At 33.3% G+C, this 20,729-nt stretch overlaps 1 protein-coding gene across 1 annotated transcript in view; it reads left to right on the top strand.

The window, feature by feature from the left end:
• Positions 1–14,466, top strand: part of Ccm3 (programmed cell death protein 10 Ccm3) — an 87,153-nt gene extending 72,687 nt beyond the window's left edge. Inside the window, exon 7 of the mRNA XM_090411233.1 lies at positions 9,206–14,466. Within this exon, the coding sequence (XP_090267359.1) occupies positions 9,206–9,290 (85 nt within the window). The 3' untranslated portion in view covers positions 9,291–14,466. The remainder of the gene's footprint in view (positions 1–9,205) is intronic.
• The last annotated feature ends 6,263 nt before the right edge of the window (positions 14,467–20,729 follow it).

The raw sequence follows: 20,729 nt of genomic DNA on the forward strand, positions 1-20,729 counted from the left end.
CAATACTGGAAATTAAATGATTTGCTAAACCACAAAAATATTCAAATTCATTAAGAATGGAGTTTAGTAAGTTTGAAGTCAAACTTACCGAACTAAGTTTGTTCTCTTTCATTCCATCTATCTCTTTGGAACAGCCTTTCTCACCTTCTCTTTCCTAAGAACAACAACCTTCAGCTGTTCAAAAAACATCAACTTTCTCCTTTACTACCTCTCTGCATCCCCTCCCTCAGATACAGGGTTAATATGCTACAAGTTTTTTAAAAAGTAAGTTTGAAGTCAAACCGGAGATATTTACCAGCAGCTGCTGCTCAGGTTTTTCACGGGCTTAAAAGGACGTGGCCTATCATTCCTTCACTTCACAATAAAGGAATATAGGCCAGCATGGCAACTGTGTCAATGAAAATACCAATACAAAAAAGCAGAAACAATATGCAAGAGTGATTGGAGTGAGTGTAGTTATTTGTTAACAAGATTGCCTACTTCTGGATAGCATTTAAGAATTTTTAGCAGTGTTTTTGGTGCACCACCACAAATGTGAGGACAGTATGCTAAGGTCGGATAGGCTTGGGATTTATGTAGTGTATAGTTGTTCCCAGTGGTGAGCTATAAGGGGCTTGCGCGAGCCCTTTGTTAAATTTTTCTCAAATTTGCGAGCCCCTTGTTCTTCTTGTTTAATAATCTTGTAGAACTAGAAAATACCACTGCAGAATGTGTAAATGCTACTATAATTGCTACTTTAAATTCATATGGATTTTCTGGTAACTTTTTAAAAAATCATCTCATTGCATTTTGTTCTGATGGAGCTAGTGTAATGTTAGGAAACAAATCAGCTGTTGCAATCAAACTTCTACAAAGATTTCACAATGCGATTTTGCATTGTGTAGCTCGTCGTTTACAATTAGCATTAAACAATTCGATAAAAAAACATTAAAGAAATAAATCATTTTGAAATATTTATGGATAAATTATATGCTTTTTATCATTAATCTCCAAAAAATCAGTGAGAATTAAATACGATTGCAAAAGATCTTGGTATCAAAATTTTAAAGATCGGCTCTGTGTTTGGACCACAATGGGTAGCTTGCAGTTTATGAACGGCTCTTGCTGTGTGGAGAAATTACCCAGCTTTATACAAGCATTTTGCATAAAACGATTAATATAAGAGCTTTTTAAACAGACTTCTCAATTTGGAATTTTTACAAGATCTACCATTAATGATTATCATCCTACAGGAATTATCATATCTATCAGAAGACTACAAAGTTGCTATATAAGTATTATAAGAGCTAAGTTAGCCTTTATTTTTATATTTTTTTTGGCTCGACGATGCGAGCTCTTTGTTAAAATTTCCATATCTCACCACTGGCTGTTGCGCAGGTGAAAAATTATTGTTTGGAATGGAAATATGGAATCCTGAAGGGTGAAGGGGTGTGTGTATATATGCACCAGGAAAGGCTGGAGAGCATTAGTCAGCCTAAGGAGAGAAAAGGGCTATGTGATTTGAGTATTATCAGGAAGTGACATGCAATCTTTCTTGAGAGAAATAAGAGAACTATTTTGTTGGTATTGAATATCCTCATTGCACTAGAGAACAGTGAAGAGATATTCGTTTTTGGACTTGATGTTGAAAGTTTTTTCACTTGATTGTACTATAAGTTACAGATGCTAAGAAATTATATTCTTGGTTTTCATCCTTTATCCAAGTGTAAGCAAAGTTTGCACATGAAGTAACTTCACAACTGGGCTACTTATATATAGAGACTAGTGACTTCACATCAATTGCCTTAGTATTCCATAATGCAAGGCACATATCCTTACAGACATATAATGCTATGCATTATGGGAAGGGCCACTATTCAGATCAGTTTTGACCTTTATTGAGGTGAAAAAGTAAAGGTATGTTCATCGTAGTCCTAGAATAGTTGGTATAGGGGTGCAATAGATCATGATAGTATTAAGAGGAAGAAAAGACAATATGTGAGAGAGAGAAAGGCCTCAGCTATTTTATATCATCATATAGCCAAAGGCTATCAGTTTTCCTTTTTCACCAGTCTCATGCAGATGAACAGACGAAAGGACCAGTTGAAACTAAAGCTCAAAGATGACTGACACACAGGTGGTTAGACTTATCTGAGTTAACTGACTTGAGTTGGCCTTCTCTGTCTGGGTTGCTCTCCAGTCATCCCTGCAATTAATCATAAGACCACATTGAACTAAGAGGATAGAACCATTTAAAAAACCTCTCATAGTAAAAATAGAGAATTTTATCTCCCCCTGGTGCATATTGCATAATGTGGTTAGTCTGTACCACTTATCCGAGAAGTTTATCTCCTAGAATGCTTCTTTCTAAATACAAAAATCGTCTGAGTGAAAACAATAAAATTTCCACTGTATAGTATTATAAAGCATTTGTATGTCATATTGCTGGTTTTTAAATTCATGTTTCTTCCTAACCTTCCATAAATGGTATTTTAATTCATTAATTATAAAAATCAAAATTCTCTTCCAATTGCTGGTGGTTGGTACTGCAAAAAAGGAACCTATTCTGTTGTAAGTAATGGAATGCTCAGCACATTACATAATCTGTTCCAAATAAGCAGGGCAAGAGGGCAGCTGTAGAATGCATGTTCTTCTGTTAACAGTTGGTAACAGATTGGATCTCTGATGTCAGAGTACCTTCATTTGATGATATTGACTGGAAGGTGACCATATGCAATTCTCTAAGTGAGATCCCTCCAGTTAGGGTATCCTTGGAACTTCAATAAGTTATGAAAGAAAGTGTTGTCAGTACCAACTGTGGAAGTTCGTGGTGAAAAGAAGTTAGATTTCTTTATACCAAATTTTACTTTTTTTTAATGGAAAGAATGTAAATGGCAGAGTGTTGTAGCAATCTTAGAGTTAAGTACAGAATGTTGTATTCAGGAACAATCTCAGCTTTTTTTACAATTTTATAATCATTTACTCCAAACAGGAGAAGATGAAAACCCAGGTGGTACTGGAGAAGATCTATGCATCTGTGATAGGTCTACAACATTTTATGGATTTTTTAAGCTGTATTGCTTAAATGGCAAATTTTAAGACGGAAGCCCAAATCCTCCATGCTTCTTTGATAGTTGAAGAAATTCCTTTTTAACTTCTTGGTATCGGTTGGACCAAAAAAATTGCATAGGTTTACTATATAAAAAGTTGTTATTCTTCATCTTCTGTAATGTGTGTAATATTATATACAACTGAACAGGGAAGATTATGGTATTTAAGTTTAAGAAGAAAAGGGAATTAGTCCAATTTTCCAGTCTTCTAAGGTTTTAGTGTTCTTGTATATAAGTTCTTGAACTGGAAATATTGGATAAGTGGAGAAGGGAATTCCAAGTATAATGAGGAGTTCTCTCCTATGGGTTAGTCCAAAAGGAATGCCTCCAAGATCCCACTTTCCAAAATTTTTTTTGTCTTGTCTACATTAGCAGTTAATCCATTGATCTTGCTGAATTTTTCCAAAATACCAAAAAAAAAAAAAAAAAAAACGTATATGGAATTGCTATCCTTCAAAATGCCTACTACATCATCGATGTAGTAGGCATTTTGAAGGACTAATACTAATACCTTTGAAGGCTAATACCTTACTTTCCTTCATAGTTGAAGGAACTGTTATTCCTTACACAGCACGTGTATTATCGACTTCCTGCAAGAAAGTTTCAAGAACCAATGCAAAAAGTAATGGACTAAGAGGGTAACCTTGCTTGGCTCCTTGAATTTAGACTGGGTCTGATAGGAACCCATTAACTAGGAGGCAGGTAGTTGTATTAGTATATGCTCCATTAATAACATCAGCTTTTTATCCACATCAATTTTCTGGGAGATGTGGAACAGAAAGGGATGCCAGGCATCATCAAATGCTTGAGTAATATCTACTGATAGCACTGCCATCGACTGCTTTTTCGTATTAACTAAGCAGAGTAAATCATGTGGCAGAAACAGATTCAATTCTACTGCTTGGTCTTGAACTTCATACACCTGTGTGCTTTTAATTATGTATCTCATTCCCTTTGAGCTCATTATTGATAATTCAGAAAAATATCTTGTAGTCAGTATTAGATGGAGAAATAGATCTTTAACTGCTGATTAAGGTATGATCTCTATTAGGTTTTGAAATGAGGACTGTATGGCTTGATACAAATTTACTTGGTATGTGTCCTGATAAGAGAAAAGAAGTAAACAATATAACTAGAATGGGAAGAATAAAATCCCAGGCTGCAGTAAAGTTCTATTCCTAGACCATCAGATCCTGGGGATTTTCTTGTTTGGCATTTATAGGCTGTGGTAATTTCAGATGCTGTAATTGTTTCGTCAAGCCCATCTTGGATATGAACAGGAAAGCCATTAATGTTCCAAACTTTATAATTTCCTACAGTACTTTTGTCTTCAAACAGATTTTTATAGTTTTTTTGAAAAGAGTCAAGGATGTCTTGAGTAGCAAACATCTCTTCACCATCAACACAGATTTGCGTGATAGTCCTTTCTTTGCTGAATTTAATGAATTGTCTATTGAAGAATGCAACTGAAGGACTATCTGATAAGTGCTGGTTTGCTATGAACCAGCTTCTCTCTTTATACAGATCTCTCAACTTTTTTCTTTTGAGGAAAGCCTGTTCCTTTCCCCATTCAGTCATATTCAGTTTTATTGCTTGTTTGAATTTTAATCACATATCCCAGTTCCAGGTAACATTATTCTAGTTTGAACAGGGGATCTGGAATTTGGTTGAAAAGATCAGCAGAAAATTTGGTGGGAGTCTCCATGGTCCAGAACTGATCTCTACTTGTTCTGTGTAGTGGAATTTAAGTAGAACTGGATTATGATCTGATATGTTGATGTCAAAATATTTTATCTGAATTATCCTGTTTATGAGGAAAGAAGAGATATAAATTCAATCAAGACAGGTACCAGTACCTTGATTCATGTACATGTAAACATGGAGATTAGGATTGCAAATCCTCCATATGCCTAATAGTTGAGCTTTGTCGAGACATATTTTTAACTGTGCATATCCCACTTTTCCACTCCTGTGATGTCTTCCTGTTTTGTCTGTGGGGTTCTCACTACAATTCCAGTCTCCAGCATGATGTAGTGAGCACTGTATAAATTTCGCTGCAATTCCTTGAAGAATTTTCATCTAACTGTTCCACTGGTTGGAGCATAGACATTTATAAACCTTATTACACATCAACAGTATTTCCAGTCTGTTAAGATTCTCTTCTGCATCCCTTTGGATATTACAGAATTACCAAGAATTGGGGGGGGGGGGTATAAGAACTCCTACTCCAGCCCAGTTGTTAAACTTTCCAAAGCTCCAATAAGAAAGAAGTGGATATATATTATTATTATTACGTAACACCTCCAGGGAGTCCAAAGACTCATCAAGGGAGGGCACCTTCTCTACAACTCTGTCTCCACCAACCACAACTACCTTCATCTACTCTACCGCCGACCACTACCACTAGTATTTTTACAGACAATCCCAAACATCCATGCTCATGGCGGGATTCGAACCCGCAGCCTTTTGGCTGGAGAGCGGATATGCTAACCACTCGGCCAACCAGGCCAGCATCTGTTAAAGTTTTTATATCTTTATATCTGCAGAAGTATGTTTCTTGGAGAAACAAAAACTTATGGCATAGCATAAATTTCCTTATAGCTTGTTTAACTTGCCTGTGGAATCCTCGTATATTTAATGAAGTAATGCAGAAAGGAGATGATATGATTAGTTAAGTGTTACTGGTAAATCTTTAACTTCTCGATTTTGGATGAACCTGATGAGGTCTCTAATCTGTGAAAAAGCAGTTGTGTAGCCTGTTTCTTGTAAATTGTTTTCCAGTTGCTTTCCATTATTTCAATTTCATGCCTATCATTCTTGATTTGGAAGCTAGTTATTTTCTTTTCATGTAGATGATAATAAAACTGAGAAAACTTTGAATCAGTAAACTTTATTATTTTTTCTTTAATTGTATCTCTTGCTTTCCTTTTGTTAGTGTGAGATGGTTCCTCATAGTCCATAAACTCTTCTGGGCCTGATGAGTCTTCATTTGATGATTCACAACCCTGAGAAAACTCACTCCTCCTCCATCTTTACATTTTTTTTTATTATTTCTTCTTCTTTTAGATTTAGTTTCTTTTGTTTAATACATCCTTTAATTCTTTTTTTTTATTAATTCATCTTTTCTTTTTGATCTTGTTTGCATATTAAGTTCTTTCGGTTGTCTTACTTGCTTTTCTGTTTATTCTCCAGTTTCTCCTTGAATAACAGTTTCATTTGTTTACATTTTATCTTGTATCTGTTCAGTTGTTATACTAGATTCATTGTTGAGATTACCAATTACATTATTGGTAATCTCAACTAATGTTGTTCCACCCATATTTGACTGGGAAAGTGGCTTCTGCAATTTTGGGACAAATTTCTGGCTGATTTGGTGCATTTTTTGTGATGTTTACCAAATATAGTTTGTTTTGAAAGCACCGTCTTTACTAGACTGAATTGGAAGATCTGGGAACTTTTCTTTATGCTTCTCCAATATATATATATACACACTGTTCTAATTAGCTCTACCAGTGCTCCTGCTCTTTTAGCAGACTTTCTGAAAAGACAGGTGTTAACGCGATGTTCAGAACTTTCGCATTTCTGACAGGGTTTGAGACACTGATTAGCGGCATGTCTGATCTCCATATAGTTGAAATATTTAGCTTCGGGGCAGTTTGCCAACCATGTAATCTTATGAACCACAGTGCAGGCACAGCCTATGTACTCCAGGATAGTTTACAACTTGAGTTGTACCAGTGTTGACAAAATTTGGTATGGGCATCTTCATATCCATTGTGAATGTCACTTCACCAGAAAACCAGTTTAGATGTTCACCTGATACTTTTTTGTATGCTACTGATTTTACTCCATTTCGAGAATGTCTGGATAAGAATTTCATTACTGTTCTCTATATGTTTGATTGGAAATCTCTTGATTTTTACTGTTTTAACCCGGCTTCCCACCATTGCCATTGCTGACATTACTGTGCTACCTTCAAACACCCTGTAATAGTTTATCCCTTGTTTCCACATCTTGAACTACAATTAAATATTTCCCTCCACCACACAGCATGAAAGAATAAATCTTACTAGCCCAACTATCTCTTTTAAAATAGTCACCTGTCTCACGTCTTCACATCCTGGAATTTCAATTCCTGGATGTGAAGTAGTAGAATTGAATTGAAATCATTGTTTGTTAAAATGATATTGACAAATTATGCTGTGTTACCTACATTAGAAAGGTATTTTTTGTGCATATCTGATACTTAATTTTGTTTTTATTTTTTTTATTTTGTAATTATTGGCAGTTTTAATATATTTAGCTATTAATCTTTACTGGATTCAAAATGAATGACCAATTCTAATAATCGCAACTAGAAAACAGTTTTGAGCTGAACAAAGTACAAGTTGTTGATCACAGAAGACATTTAAACATCTGTGAGCAACCCAAGAATGAGTTTGAAGAATTCCATTCCAAATTAAATTAGGATACAAAATGTCTGTAGATAATGTTATTACTCCTTAGCCCCCATCATATAATATATACATAATCATTATGCTTTTCATGGACCTTGAATATTGCATAGCCAAGATGTTCCTCATAGGTTGTGAACTTACTGAGTGTTGAAAGTTACATAGACATTTTTTAGTATAAGATCTTAATAGGAAATTTCATATATCATTTTTCTGAAATTGAAGAACAGTCATCATTTTTACAGGAAGTAACATGTTATTAAGTATAACGCAACTACCTAGAACAAAAGAATGGGAAAATCAAGATAACAGTATTTTCACTTTCCCCACACACACACACATGTACAAATACATTTACTTTTTTATTTCAAAAGATGTTGCATTATACATATTCTGTTATTTCTCTTTCCACCTGCTAATCTGAAAAATCTGAGTTTTTTGCTAACTCGATCTCAGTTGAAATACCCTTAAAAAAATTCTTCACATCCCAGATATTATTTTAACCCAAGACTTTCCAGCAAAAAAGCATCTGCCGTGCTATATAGCCTCGTGAGGAAAAGAATTGTAATCAAAATATCAGTGTAGTCAGGTTCATTTTTTACTCTTCCTACTTTGAATGAGAAATTTTTACATTTACAATATTTTTAAGTTCTTTAAGTAATATTCCAAAACACTTGTCAGAATTCTTCCTCTTTCTTTCCTTTGCATTGTTTGGATATAAGTTTTTCAAGAAGGTGATATTTTTAAAATAGTGCAGCCTAATGGAAAGAAACTTAGCAATAATACCATAAAGAAGCATTACTCTAGTGACCAAAATTGTGGAAACATTGTATTGCGCCATTTCATCTTGTATACACCCAGATGATTTTCTTCTGCCACGTAGGCACAGTCTCAATTCTTCTATCATCACTTGCTGTTGTGCACCTTTTTCTGCCTTTACCAGTCTGGTTTTGTAGTGACTGAGTCTCCTTATACCTCTTCAAAAATTTAAAAATGCCACCTTTGGTTAAGTTTCCACCAATTTTTCTTCTAATTTCTTCATAACTGTAGCCTTATTCACTTAATAGTACTATTGTACATCACTTTCTGGGTGACCAGTCAACTCTTTGCACCATTTCTTTAATTTTATTACGTTTTACAAGCTCACTAAATAAAAGAACACAAATAAACAACCAAGTCGATAGCAATCACATAACACACTGACAAATGTCCTCCTCTCAGCTCCAATACATGACATCAATAGCTGAATCCTACTGTGACATTATTGGCTCATTGCCAAAACAAGATGACACCTGATTGGCTCTCTAAACACTCATGTTCATTGGCTACTTCATATCAACCTTAAGCAAGTTGTGCTTCTTTTTTCTGGTTATTTGGCTATAACCTTTCATAGAATTTCAAGATAACTGAACAAACTTTGTTGCATTATATTCTTGATTAAATTATCTTTCCATTGATATATAATTTTTATGGTATTACACCAAAAAAAAAAAGTGGTGTTATGAGCCATCAAGCCTCAAAAATACACTTTTTCCGAGAGGTTTCCACAATTTTGGCCACTAGTGTAGACTAATCATATGCTGCATTTTTTTTTTTTTATCAAGCTATTACTGAGTTCATTTTCAAAGAATGTTTTATTGATTTCTTTTTTCTCCTCTATAGGGCCCAAGCAGTATTTCTCAGTGCCATTTGTTTAATTCATCAAACTAATCTCATCATGTTGACAGTGAAGAGTAAATGTGATTGATGCAGAAAATTTTAGACTTGTCAGAAATCGGAAGTAACCTGTGGAAGGGAATGGATATTTGAATATACTGTATATTTATGTGTTTAAATCTTGTATAGAATGTAAAACAGATATTTGAATATAATTACAATCGGTGAAATTTTCAAATCTTATTCTGTAAATATTGTGTTGGTCTAAATGTTTTTCACCTGAACAAGTGAAAATGGTTTTGTTTCCTGTGTTTTAGATGTTTTAAGAAGATATATAGATTATGAAATTTTATTCAAACATTCCAGTATAACAGGTTTAGGTTTTAGCATACTTTTTTATGAGCCAGAAAGATGTAATTGTTGAAATGTACAAATGTGTTTGTGAGTAGTTGGGTGGGTGCACTTGAGTGATTAAAAATGAAAGGTACATTTCATTAAAATCCTTTGGAATTGGAGAGCCAAACCAAAAAATATTCTGATGCTGGCATATAGAACATCATTGTTGCTGGTTTATCAATTATAGAATATGACCTGTGATACTAAAATATTCCTATTGAAGGTACTAAAAGCAGTTTCTTAATCTTAAATTTATCAAATAGCTGTATGAAACAGATTGCAATTAAAATTTCTAAATGATGTTTTGCTGCAAGAACATCATTTTAATATAGCAAGATATATAATCTTCACACTGCATTCTGAAACAATAAATACATCTTTGTTAAATGTAACATTTGGCTATAGAGAAATCTGCAGTTTTTATGATGTGCTCTTATAGAAGGCATATGTTGTTGTAGTCTCTATTCAGATTAAAATCATATTCTCATTATTATTGAATCCTTTAAGGTAGGTGGGGGAAAAAACTGACCGGTGCACTTAGTTGTTTTCTCAGCATCTTGTTTTCAGATTAAAGTATTAAAGTTGTTTAGGGTTTTAAAGCTTTCCATCTGGAAAATCTAGATCTGTTCACAGTTTTAATAAGTAAACTTATTATGAATAAGTTTCTTTCTTTTTTTTTTTTTTATTTAAGCACTACACACAATTCTTGACAGTAAAGGAAATGCTTTTAACTGGTAACAGGCAGATTCCATTTCTTTATGTATATTTTATTTCTTGAAGTGGGAAAAAAAAAAAAAAAAAAAAACAGAAATAGCAGTATTGTAAATATAAAGATAGTAACTTATTTCGTACTACTACTAGTAGTGTGTAATTTTAGAATATATTATATGGAACTGAAAGTCCAGTTTGCAACAATACTTATTGATTAATTGAGTTGTTAGATTACCATGGCATTTAACTTTGTTTCCAATAATTTCGTTAGACAAATTGTAAATTCTGAAACCTTCTATGATTTGATGATAGATATACCTTTTCATTTTATATTAACATAGGAAATTATTTCAAAGTACAAATTTTAATAATTCAGTTTTGTTTTTCTGTTTCCAAGTAACTTCATTAATCATTTTGCATCAGTTAAATTTAATTACATTTATAATGATATGCTAATTTTTAAACAGATATTTTCATTTTCATGCAAAATTTTAAATTTTTAGTTTTCTTATAAGTACACATCTTTGAGCCATCACTAGTTTAGAATATTGATGTTGGAAATATATTGCTATCATTCAGAGCATGGTCAGTCATATTCCAATTGTTCCTGGAATTTGGTCATTTGAACTATATACATCAAAAATGGAAAATATGGCTAATATTCTTCTTGAAACTGCATGTGCATACACCCGATCCGGAATTTTATAGGGAAAATAATAAGAATAAAGAAAACTTGTCTAGAACACGCAGTTTTGAATAATTCTTGCAATTTAAGTTTTACACTATTAAAAACATACATTTTTTTAAGAGTTTAAAATATTCTCAATCAATTAAGGAACTTAGTTTTTAATTGATTTTGAACTTTTCTTAAAAAAATTCATGTATTTTGAAATATAGATATGTGAGTAGTAGATGTAACTATAATATTTAAGAAGTGGATTCACTTACATTGGAATTAAGTCATTTAATGGGAGCAGAATTTTTGTCTTTGTTTCAAGATCATCATCAGTGCCTAGTTAAGAGAGAATAAAACTTGAAAAGTATACCTTGTGTTTTAATATATAACGTTAACTCTCATTAAATTCTGGAGGAGACCTTGATCTGCAATTATGAGAATCCAAAGACAATGACACTGAAATTATTAAGTCCAATGACTTAATATTAAGTCATTGGACTTGTTAATTAAGTAATTAACAATTAAGTCATTGGGCATAGGAGGATAACTTAAAAATTTGGAAATTTTAGGCAGTCATTTCTGTTTTTAAGTTTGGTTGATGAATGCGAGCTTCAGCTTTCTCTATACAGTCTTTTCTATTGAATCAATCTCTTTCTGTTGAATCCTGCTTCTGATAGATCTTAGAAATTACACAATTTCTGATTTTTCAGAGCTGGATCTATTCTTGATCTTTCAAATTTATGGGTAGATTTTCCTATCTGCCCATAATACATGAGACTACAAAAACAAGGAATTCTGTGTAAGGAAGGATAAGAAAGAAGAAAATATTTATATTTTTTGGAGTGCATAAGAATGATTTTAATTTACAAACAGTAAAAAGAGACTTGAAGGTGAGATTTTCAGGCTGAACTTTGATGTATGGAATGAAGTATTGTAGTAGGAGTTCTATTATTAGAGAATAATTACAACTCCAACTTCATCACAAATATAGTAGACAACTATGGCCTTCATGTAATTTCTCTCAAAGAAATTTTGGTCTCCCTATTTGACAAAGGTTGGTCTGAAAAGCTTGTTAGAATTCTCTGCAGATTAACCTTCAAGTTTCCTTCCATCCATTTCATACACTAAACTCGTTGTTACACTCTCCAAAGGATAAAGAATTATTTGCTCTTGTAGTCTCCCATTCTGTGGGCACACAAGCAAGTCTGCTCAAATACATTTAAAATAATATCAAGAATACATTCACTTCCATCTGGTAAATCAGGTCTTGGCAGTCATGGCATTTCTGCTAGACACAGATTCAGTGGAAAAAGACAAGTGTTACCAAGCTTTGCTATTTAAAAAAAAAAGATTTTATAAGACATCTGTGAAGTTCATATTCATCAGCCAGATTTAAATAGAAATGATTGTTTAAAACTTTCCCAGTTTTGAAAGTTATCCTACTTTAATAACCCTCTTGACTTTATTAAGTAATTTTCTTAATAATTTCAATGCTGCAGTCTTTAAATTCTAATGGTTGGAGATCAGATTCTCCTCCTCCTGCATTTAACATCGTACATTATAATACACATTATACTTCAGCTGGTATTGTACTTTATTTTTTCTTTAATCTATATACTGATAATGGTGGTCTTGAAACAAGACCAAAAATTCTCCCATTAAATGATTTCCAACCTAAGGTGGCCAAGTAGTTAACACATCTGCTCTCACCAGCAGGCTGCAGGTTCAAATTCTACCATAGACATGAATGATTGATTGTCTTTAGGTTAGAGATGAGATCAATTTTATCTCCTTGTTTGAGACCACTGCCACTCTTTTTATTGGAAGTCTTAATTGGCTTGGGAAAAAAAAAAAGTTCCATGTTTGGTCTCTAGAGTGGAGTTTTCAGATTGCATTAGACAATTTTTTTTAACAGTCCATCTGTTGTACTATTCTAGGTTTACAACTTTTCATTGGTGGGAATTACATAAAGTGAATCCTTTTCTTAATTATAGGAGTTAATTATTATTTTCTGGTGTACACCTGCACAAGAGATATAACAGATATTATTATAGTCTGACAAGTTAGCATTTTGTGCCTTTTTCCTGTCAACAAAACTTTCTTCCAAATTGGTCATTGTCAGGTCTGGTTTTTTTCATAAAATTCTGTTGCTTATTGATATATTCTTTAGCTTATATTTTTCTATAAGCTGATTATTTATTCATGTTTCATTAACTTTTATTTTCCACAACTTTCTCCCACGATTTACTTTTTCAAAGTTTGTTTTCATTCCATTAATTTTAAATATGCTCAACTATTTTTGAACTGTTTCATTTTTCTTGGTAACCAGTAATGTGTCACTGTAGACTGTAACATAACTTCCATAAACCTCATTTGTTTTGTCATTAATTTACCTATCAGCTGGTTTTTTCCAAGCTGTTTGCAGTTTCCAATGTTTGAAATATATTTCACATATGAAATATCTTCTCAGAGACACTCACAAATCAGCACTTGTTTATATATGCACTTAGTTTGTATTCAGTACATAAGAACAATAGTTTGATTTGTCCAGAAATAAAATTCTACAAATGTTGGGAGCAGGTTTCCTGGACATTATTATGTGAGATAATTAGTTTGCATTCTGAAGAAAATCAGTTAACTCTTCAAAAAGGTTATTCAGATAAGGGTATTTAAAGCTTGAGAACATATCCTTTAAAATAAATGAAATACTTGTGAGGTACAGATCATGTATTATTTTCTATAAAATGCAGATCATTAAATGTTTGGAATATTTTAGCAAATAACATTAGTAAAGTTTTTTTGGGTTACAAAGGTCTTTCAAAATGTAATGTGCAAGTTGTCCTTAGTGTGTTACATAATTAGTAAATTTATGTGCAGTAATCATAACTACCTAGCTGCAGCTTGTAGCGACATGTCAATAAAAAATATCCTCAGTTACTATAAAAACTGTAGATCAAATTTTAGTTATGCAGCTATACATACCTGATTTTTTGCAAAAATATTTGAAAAATATTTTTGAAAAATATAAGGAATAATATCAAAGTGAATGTAACACTAAATTAATTCATTTTTTATGTTATTTTTAACTTTAATAAAATGCCAATCTTGTATATGGTAATTAAAATACAATTGTTATTTTTTAGGATCTCTCCTTATAACATAGATATTTGCAATAAAATGGTACAGTCATCCACTGGTCATATGTCCAGTGCATAGTATATAATGTATATTTTGAGCCAAAGCTGTTTAAAGTCCCATTGAATTATTAATGGAGAATTTAAAAAAAAGAAAGATTACATACTAAAAGTATGTATTTCTCTATAGTATTTGATATAAAAAATATATTTGCTTAATTGTAAACTGAATTAAGCTATTGTAAATATCCTGTTACCTTTGGTGTTCCTCATCAGTGATGAGATAAGCTGAAAATGGTGCAAAATGTAATATAGCTGTGGAGGTATTTTTAAATAAAAGAAATTTTGATGATAAAGAGATGGTATGCACTCTTCACACATGTCATAAATTTAAAGTAGTTATTTTTGTCTTTTATTTTTTTTTACAGTTTACTCTCACTAGCATATTCATAGGAACTACAAGAATAGTTTAGTACATTGTGATAGTGAATTTCTGTTAGCATTAGCACTATATATATGTATGTGGAATTTTGGTTGGTTCTTTTAGTAGAAGTTTGCTGTAGTGAGAGTTAGCCATACAGTGCAAATGCAAAATTCAAAGTTTGACAAGATTATTTTATATCAGGCAGAAAAAAAAAATCATTTTCTTATATGTAACATAAAGGAACACACAGAATACTAGGAAAGTACTGTCTTATGTTCATGTTATTACCAACTTCCTATTTGGAAGCAGTTTGCTTCCAAATTAATTTATTTCTTGAGTCACTAATATTTTCAGATCATACATTTTGGTCACCACTAACTGCATCAGTTTACCTAAATCACTGTGTACCTTTTAGTCTTTTTTCCCACCATGTTTTTCCCATTCTGACTGACACCATAATTACAGTTTAGTTCTGCTCACACATTTTTGATTGCTAATAATGTAATGATTCTTTCTAATATAGATGATATAAGTGAGGAGATCTGCTATGGATCATAACTGGAAGACTTCATATTTGTGGTTACTGATTAGTCGAGTTCTCCAGTTATTTTATTTGACCTGAATCCAGCTTGTTCTCCCCTTAAGTTTCTCTTTAGCTGTTTTTCTTAGCTTCATCTCAAGTATGCTTATGTGTGATTTTTGCATTATTTATTTATTTTTATAGATTTCAATGAGAGCTTTTCTCTAGTCATCTAGAATTCTACTAAATTATATGATATAGTTATGTAAAATTATATCTATAGGCATTTGGTCAATTTCAGCTACTCTCTACATTTCAAATATCTGATGTTTATTAACTCAACTATTCATACAAACTCCAACTGCATTTCTCCCTGGATATCTTCTGGCATTGCTCTCTTGCTGTTTAATGAATTATTTATTACTTTACTTCAGATTAATTATCTAGAACAACTGGATATCATTATCTTCAGTTTTTATTTCATTTTTATCCCTTCTGAATCCATTTGTGGTACTCTTTCTTCCACTTATAATTTTTCCAGAACAAAAATTCTGTTAATTTCATTCAGACTCAACAGTCTAACATTTGGGGACCCACTTTGCTGAGAGCTTCTGCATGTCAAGATATTGGTGGATAATGACCCCAACTCATTCCCTGGATATCCCCAGAGTATTGGCAATATTTTTGGCTGCTATTCAACTATAATGGCATGCACTAAAAGACTTCAACTAGAAAAGGTTTATCCAAGCCTTCAGCTATTTTCTGATTTTCATGTCTACAGCCAAATATGGACATAAATTTATTGCCAGCCTACTAATAAATTATATTACATAATGTGTTATAAATTTCATATAAATAAAATTGCAAAACGTTTTTGGCAAAAATTACAAATTTCCTGAGGATCTAGTTAAGGAATTAATGTATAGTGCTTACAGAAAACATCATACTATGCTTGGCACCAAGTGATTTAGGAATTCTTGAGACAAACTGACCCCATCCTACTCCAGAGCAAGGATAAGCCATTGTTTGTTTCTTGGATGGGGAATTTCGAGCAGCAATGAGTCTTTCTATTGTGTCCCAAACATGCTCTATGGAATTAAGATCTGGGGAACGTGCTGGCCACTTGATTCGATTAATATCCTCTGTCTCCAGAACTATCTCCACTGGTTGTGTACGATGTGGTATGGCACTGTCGTCCATCAAAATGAATTCTTCTCCTACAGCACCACGGAACAATCGAACATGATGTTGATCTTCATTGCAATGCCATTCACCAGTCTCTTTTATGCACTTATAGCTCAGTGCGTCCATTAAGCATAATGCCTCCTCAAACCATGACCCCAGCACTGCTGTATCTATCTCTTTCAAGAACTTACATTCTTGCTATGGTAAGCAGTATACCACTTTCATGTCAGATTAAATGTCATCTAGGATCTGGAGAAAAGAATAAAACAACTTGTCTATAAAGAGTACATTAGCCCATTGGTGTCTTGTCCAATTTTTATGGATACAACACCGCTGAAAATGTTCTCTGCAATGAGCTGTAGATAAAGCAATGCAGATTACAAGGTCTTCAGGTGTATAGGCCTACTCCACAGACTCTTGTCAGTTTGGTTGAGATATCTGCATTGAGCCAACTTGCACCATGGCAGGTCAGCTTGCAAGCTGATCACAGCAATCGGCTTGCAATTTGCGATCTGATATTTTCCTTTTGTAACCAAAAATCTGTTCATGCTCTGTGGTAGAGTGAGGGCGACCTCTTAGCAAACATCTGGAAAACATTCCATTGGTTTCAATTGCTTCCCAGAGCCTGGATACCATTATGTGAAATTCTAAACTGTCTAGCAATATTAGTTATTCTGTGGCCTTCTTTCTGATAATTCTTCTCCCCTCCCCCACGAAATAATCTAGATGATATCTTTGGTACATTCAAGTTTTGCAACTTTATTCCTTCACGAAAAGAGCTTCTTTCAAACACAAATTGCATGCCACAGCCTTTTATCCTGTTGAGTCCAACCACGTGACCCCTTTGCGTGAGATTTGAAATTTTGAATGTACCCATTTTCTACTCAAAATCATCAGTTATACAAATTGCCATAAGCTGATTTGTCTGAATTTTCAGTTGTTACTTCAGAAATAGTGTTTGTCCTTCGGCTTCAGACACTAGTATAATAATGACTATAACACACACTATTCCAGGTAACAACATAAATGTTATGATTTACAATCGGGATGGCAGCAGTTGTCTGTTTTACTCTCATCCCCCAATGCCTCTAAGAATCATCAATACCATGGACTCAGCTTTTGGTGAAACCTATGAGTGAAGACTCCTCCACTATGATTTATAAAAAGTTACAAAAAAAAAGTAGATGTAGGGTGTGAATGGGATGCTGTACAGCATCCCATTCACACCCTACAATTGCAGCTTTTCCTTGTCATATTCCAATGATTTCTTAACATAAAAATCTGATTCTGACCAGCCATGTTTGACAAAAATCCAGCATATTATTAGATTTCTCTTCTCAAGAGGATAAGAAATCTTACCAGGTATCATCTGTAAAAAGGGAAATAACACAATGCAAGAATTACAATGGAATTTCCCTATTGTGTTGCAGGTAAATTCTGCTGACCTGCTTGTCATCTGACATTCAACCTTCTGGCCAGGCCATTGAATTATACAGAGTAACCACTATAAAACATATCTGAATATTTTAATTTCTCATCAAACATCATTTACTTCAGCTGCCTTTCCAAATCTGAGTTTGTCTTTGTTTTTCTACTTCAGATCTTACTATGTTATATACTCTTTGGACACTTTTTAATATCAAGCTCCCTTTCCCCTCCTACCCCATACACACGAGAAGCATCAAAAGTACTATATGTGCACAAGTGATTAAATAGAAAGAAAACCCTTAATATTCTTGAAGTGATGGAGATTATTCATTGAGGAAAACTAGCAGAGAAGGCTGTTCAGAAGAATAGAGGTGGATGGAATGAAAGAAGAGAGGTGAAAAGTTGACTTTAAAAAAAAAAAAATTTATAACACCTGTTATTCCTGGAGGGAGTGGGTAAGCTGCTTTAACACCAACTTTTTGAAGAGTGTTAAGCAGCCAGTCTTCCCTTTTAGCTGTCACTGGCAGTTGCTTCAGACAATTGGTAATTTCAAGGCAATGGGAGAGAGACATTATACCTTCTTGTTGTTGTCATCGTGTGGCACTTCCCAACACCATATTGCCTGAAATAGGGAATCCATATTCTTCATTTGTTGAGTTAAAATCCAGACTTTCCTCAAGGAAAATCCCTACTTGCCTTTGCCAAAGATCGACTAATTTGGGAACCAGTTTAAAAAAAAAAAAAAAAAGCCAAGAAAACTTCTAATCCTTAATTAGAATCGGACTTATAATGGTCTTCTCACAGTCTAAAAGCATTCACCATTTCCACAGGACTAACAGCTAACTGGTTCGACTGCACTCTTTCAAAAATAGTTACAACAGAGAATATCTTTGATTTTTATATCACCTTTATCATCCCTGATTCCTTTTACAGTAATCTTTCCTCTATTTCTAAGCTTTTCAATAGCCTCTGGAACATTTTGCCACTTATCTTCTATGTTCTTACCAAATTCTGGGATCATTATTGCCATTAAGAAAGCTAATGTCATATGTAGCTTTAATACATTTTTTCCTCTATTTACTGAAGGTACCTGCTTACTTGCATTGACAGATAACAGAAAAAAAACACGAAATCAGTCAATGCTTTTATCAGATTTTGCAACTGATTTTTACAACTTTCAATTTTTCTCCAGTAATTAAAATGATTCTTTGTAAGACTTAGACATTTGTTTTCAGTATATTCATTTTTTATCCTGCTCAGAACTAAATGGGGTGATCATATCCCTTCAGCAATGATATAGTCAGCAAAGCATCTTATTTCTTGATCTCTCCTTGTAAATTAATACATATATGTTGGAACATGGTATTAGTGGTGACTTGTCCATTGCCTGAACAGAAATCTAGCAGAAACAGAAATCTAGCAGATACTTATCAATATTTTTACTTTTGTTCTTTTCTCCAAATTTTTCCTGCTCTGTTCAGGTCTTCAATGAGCACTACTGGAACTTTCTGTGGGAAAGTTCCAGTAGTTCTCTAAAATATTTAAAAATAACAGGTGTAATTAACTCTACATTTAAACCAAACCTAGTTCAAAAACAAACCAGACTAAAAGTATACAATACATTAGCCCTACTAGTCTTGATGTATGGAAGTGAAATCTGGACAATAAAACAAAAAGACAAAGATTAATAACAGCAGAAATGAAGTTTATGAGAAAAACTGCAAAGTATACCCTATTTGATCAGAAAAGAAACGAAGAAATTATGAAAGAATTAAACCAAGAACCAGTAATAGAAAAAAATTAAAAAATATAAACAAATGGATGGAACACGTTCAAAGAATGGAAATAGAAAGATTACCAAAACAAGCCTTAAAGTACAAGTCATTAGGAAAAAGAAAACCAGGATGTCCTCTTCAACGATGACTTCTAAGGCCGAAACAGGCCATGCTTGGCCTAAATCCTTGATATGCATGATGATTATTAGATACCTCCTGGGAGTTCAAAGACTCATCGAGGGTGGGCACCTGCTCTACAACTCTGTCTCTGCCACTCATTCCACCAACTGACTGCAACTACACCAACGCCATCTACTGCTGAGCATATCCTGATCATACATGCTTTATGATCAGGATATGCCCAGATACACAAGAGGATGTTAGGTTCCAGACTGCTGTTGTATAGTGGATCGTTCCTTTTTTTTTTTTTTTTTGTAATGCAAGTAATGGTTTAATAGCATTTTTAAGCAGATGTATATAATGTAAATGAAACATTTATTTACATCAGATATGCAAACAAAAAAGATATTCTGAATAGCTTTAGTTAAGAGAATATGCTGACCAATTTTATTATCAACCTGCACCATTGAAAATTTTTCCATTTCAGCCATAAGATTGTCACATTTAGGGATAAATGTAGTATTAACTAGTGGAGCACTTTTCACTTCAGTAAGAACTTTATCTTTCTTCTTAACTTAAGTAGTGTGAGGTAAGTTTAGCCCCTACCCTATAAGTGTTTGATATGCCATCATCACTAAATTTAATAATTTTAATCTTAGCGTGTAATGTAATAGGTTTCAGCATCTTTTCACTGGAAGCAACAGCACCCTTACCTCAAATTTTATCTGTCATTAACAGCAAGACCATAAGATAATAGTTATAAACAGTTTATAAGTCATAGCGGAACGCTAAAACACAGAGTGCATATGCAGCAAGCAATGATGTTTTAAGCAGATAGTCCACAAAAATTGTGAATTGTAACTCAGATTGCTGAGTAAAATTGTTTCAGCAAATGAAGCATTGTATAAACAGGTATTGGTCATAATTGAAAAACATCATGAGGCAGGATGTTACTATATATCCCAGGATTTCTGTGTTAATAGTTTTTTGCCATCCCTATTTAGTGATTAGTGTTTTTTGTATAGTTAGTTTCCTTTCTTTGAGAAATCCTTATTGTCAGTTATTGCCTATCTTTTGAGATGCCTCAGCTATCTTATGTTGTATGAGGATGACATATCACCTTCTGGGCTAGGTGATGATGAAAGGTGACTTAAAAATTAA

The sequence above is a fragment of the Typopeltis vanoorti genome, chromosome 21 (assembly GCF_054136105.1).
Source record: "Typopeltis vanoorti isolate ZY-2024b chromosome 21, IOZ_Tvanoo_1.0, whole genome shotgun sequence".
In the NCBI taxonomy this organism is placed as follows: domain Eukaryota; kingdom Metazoa; phylum Arthropoda; class Arachnida; order Uropygi; family Thelyphonidae; genus Typopeltis; species Typopeltis vanoorti.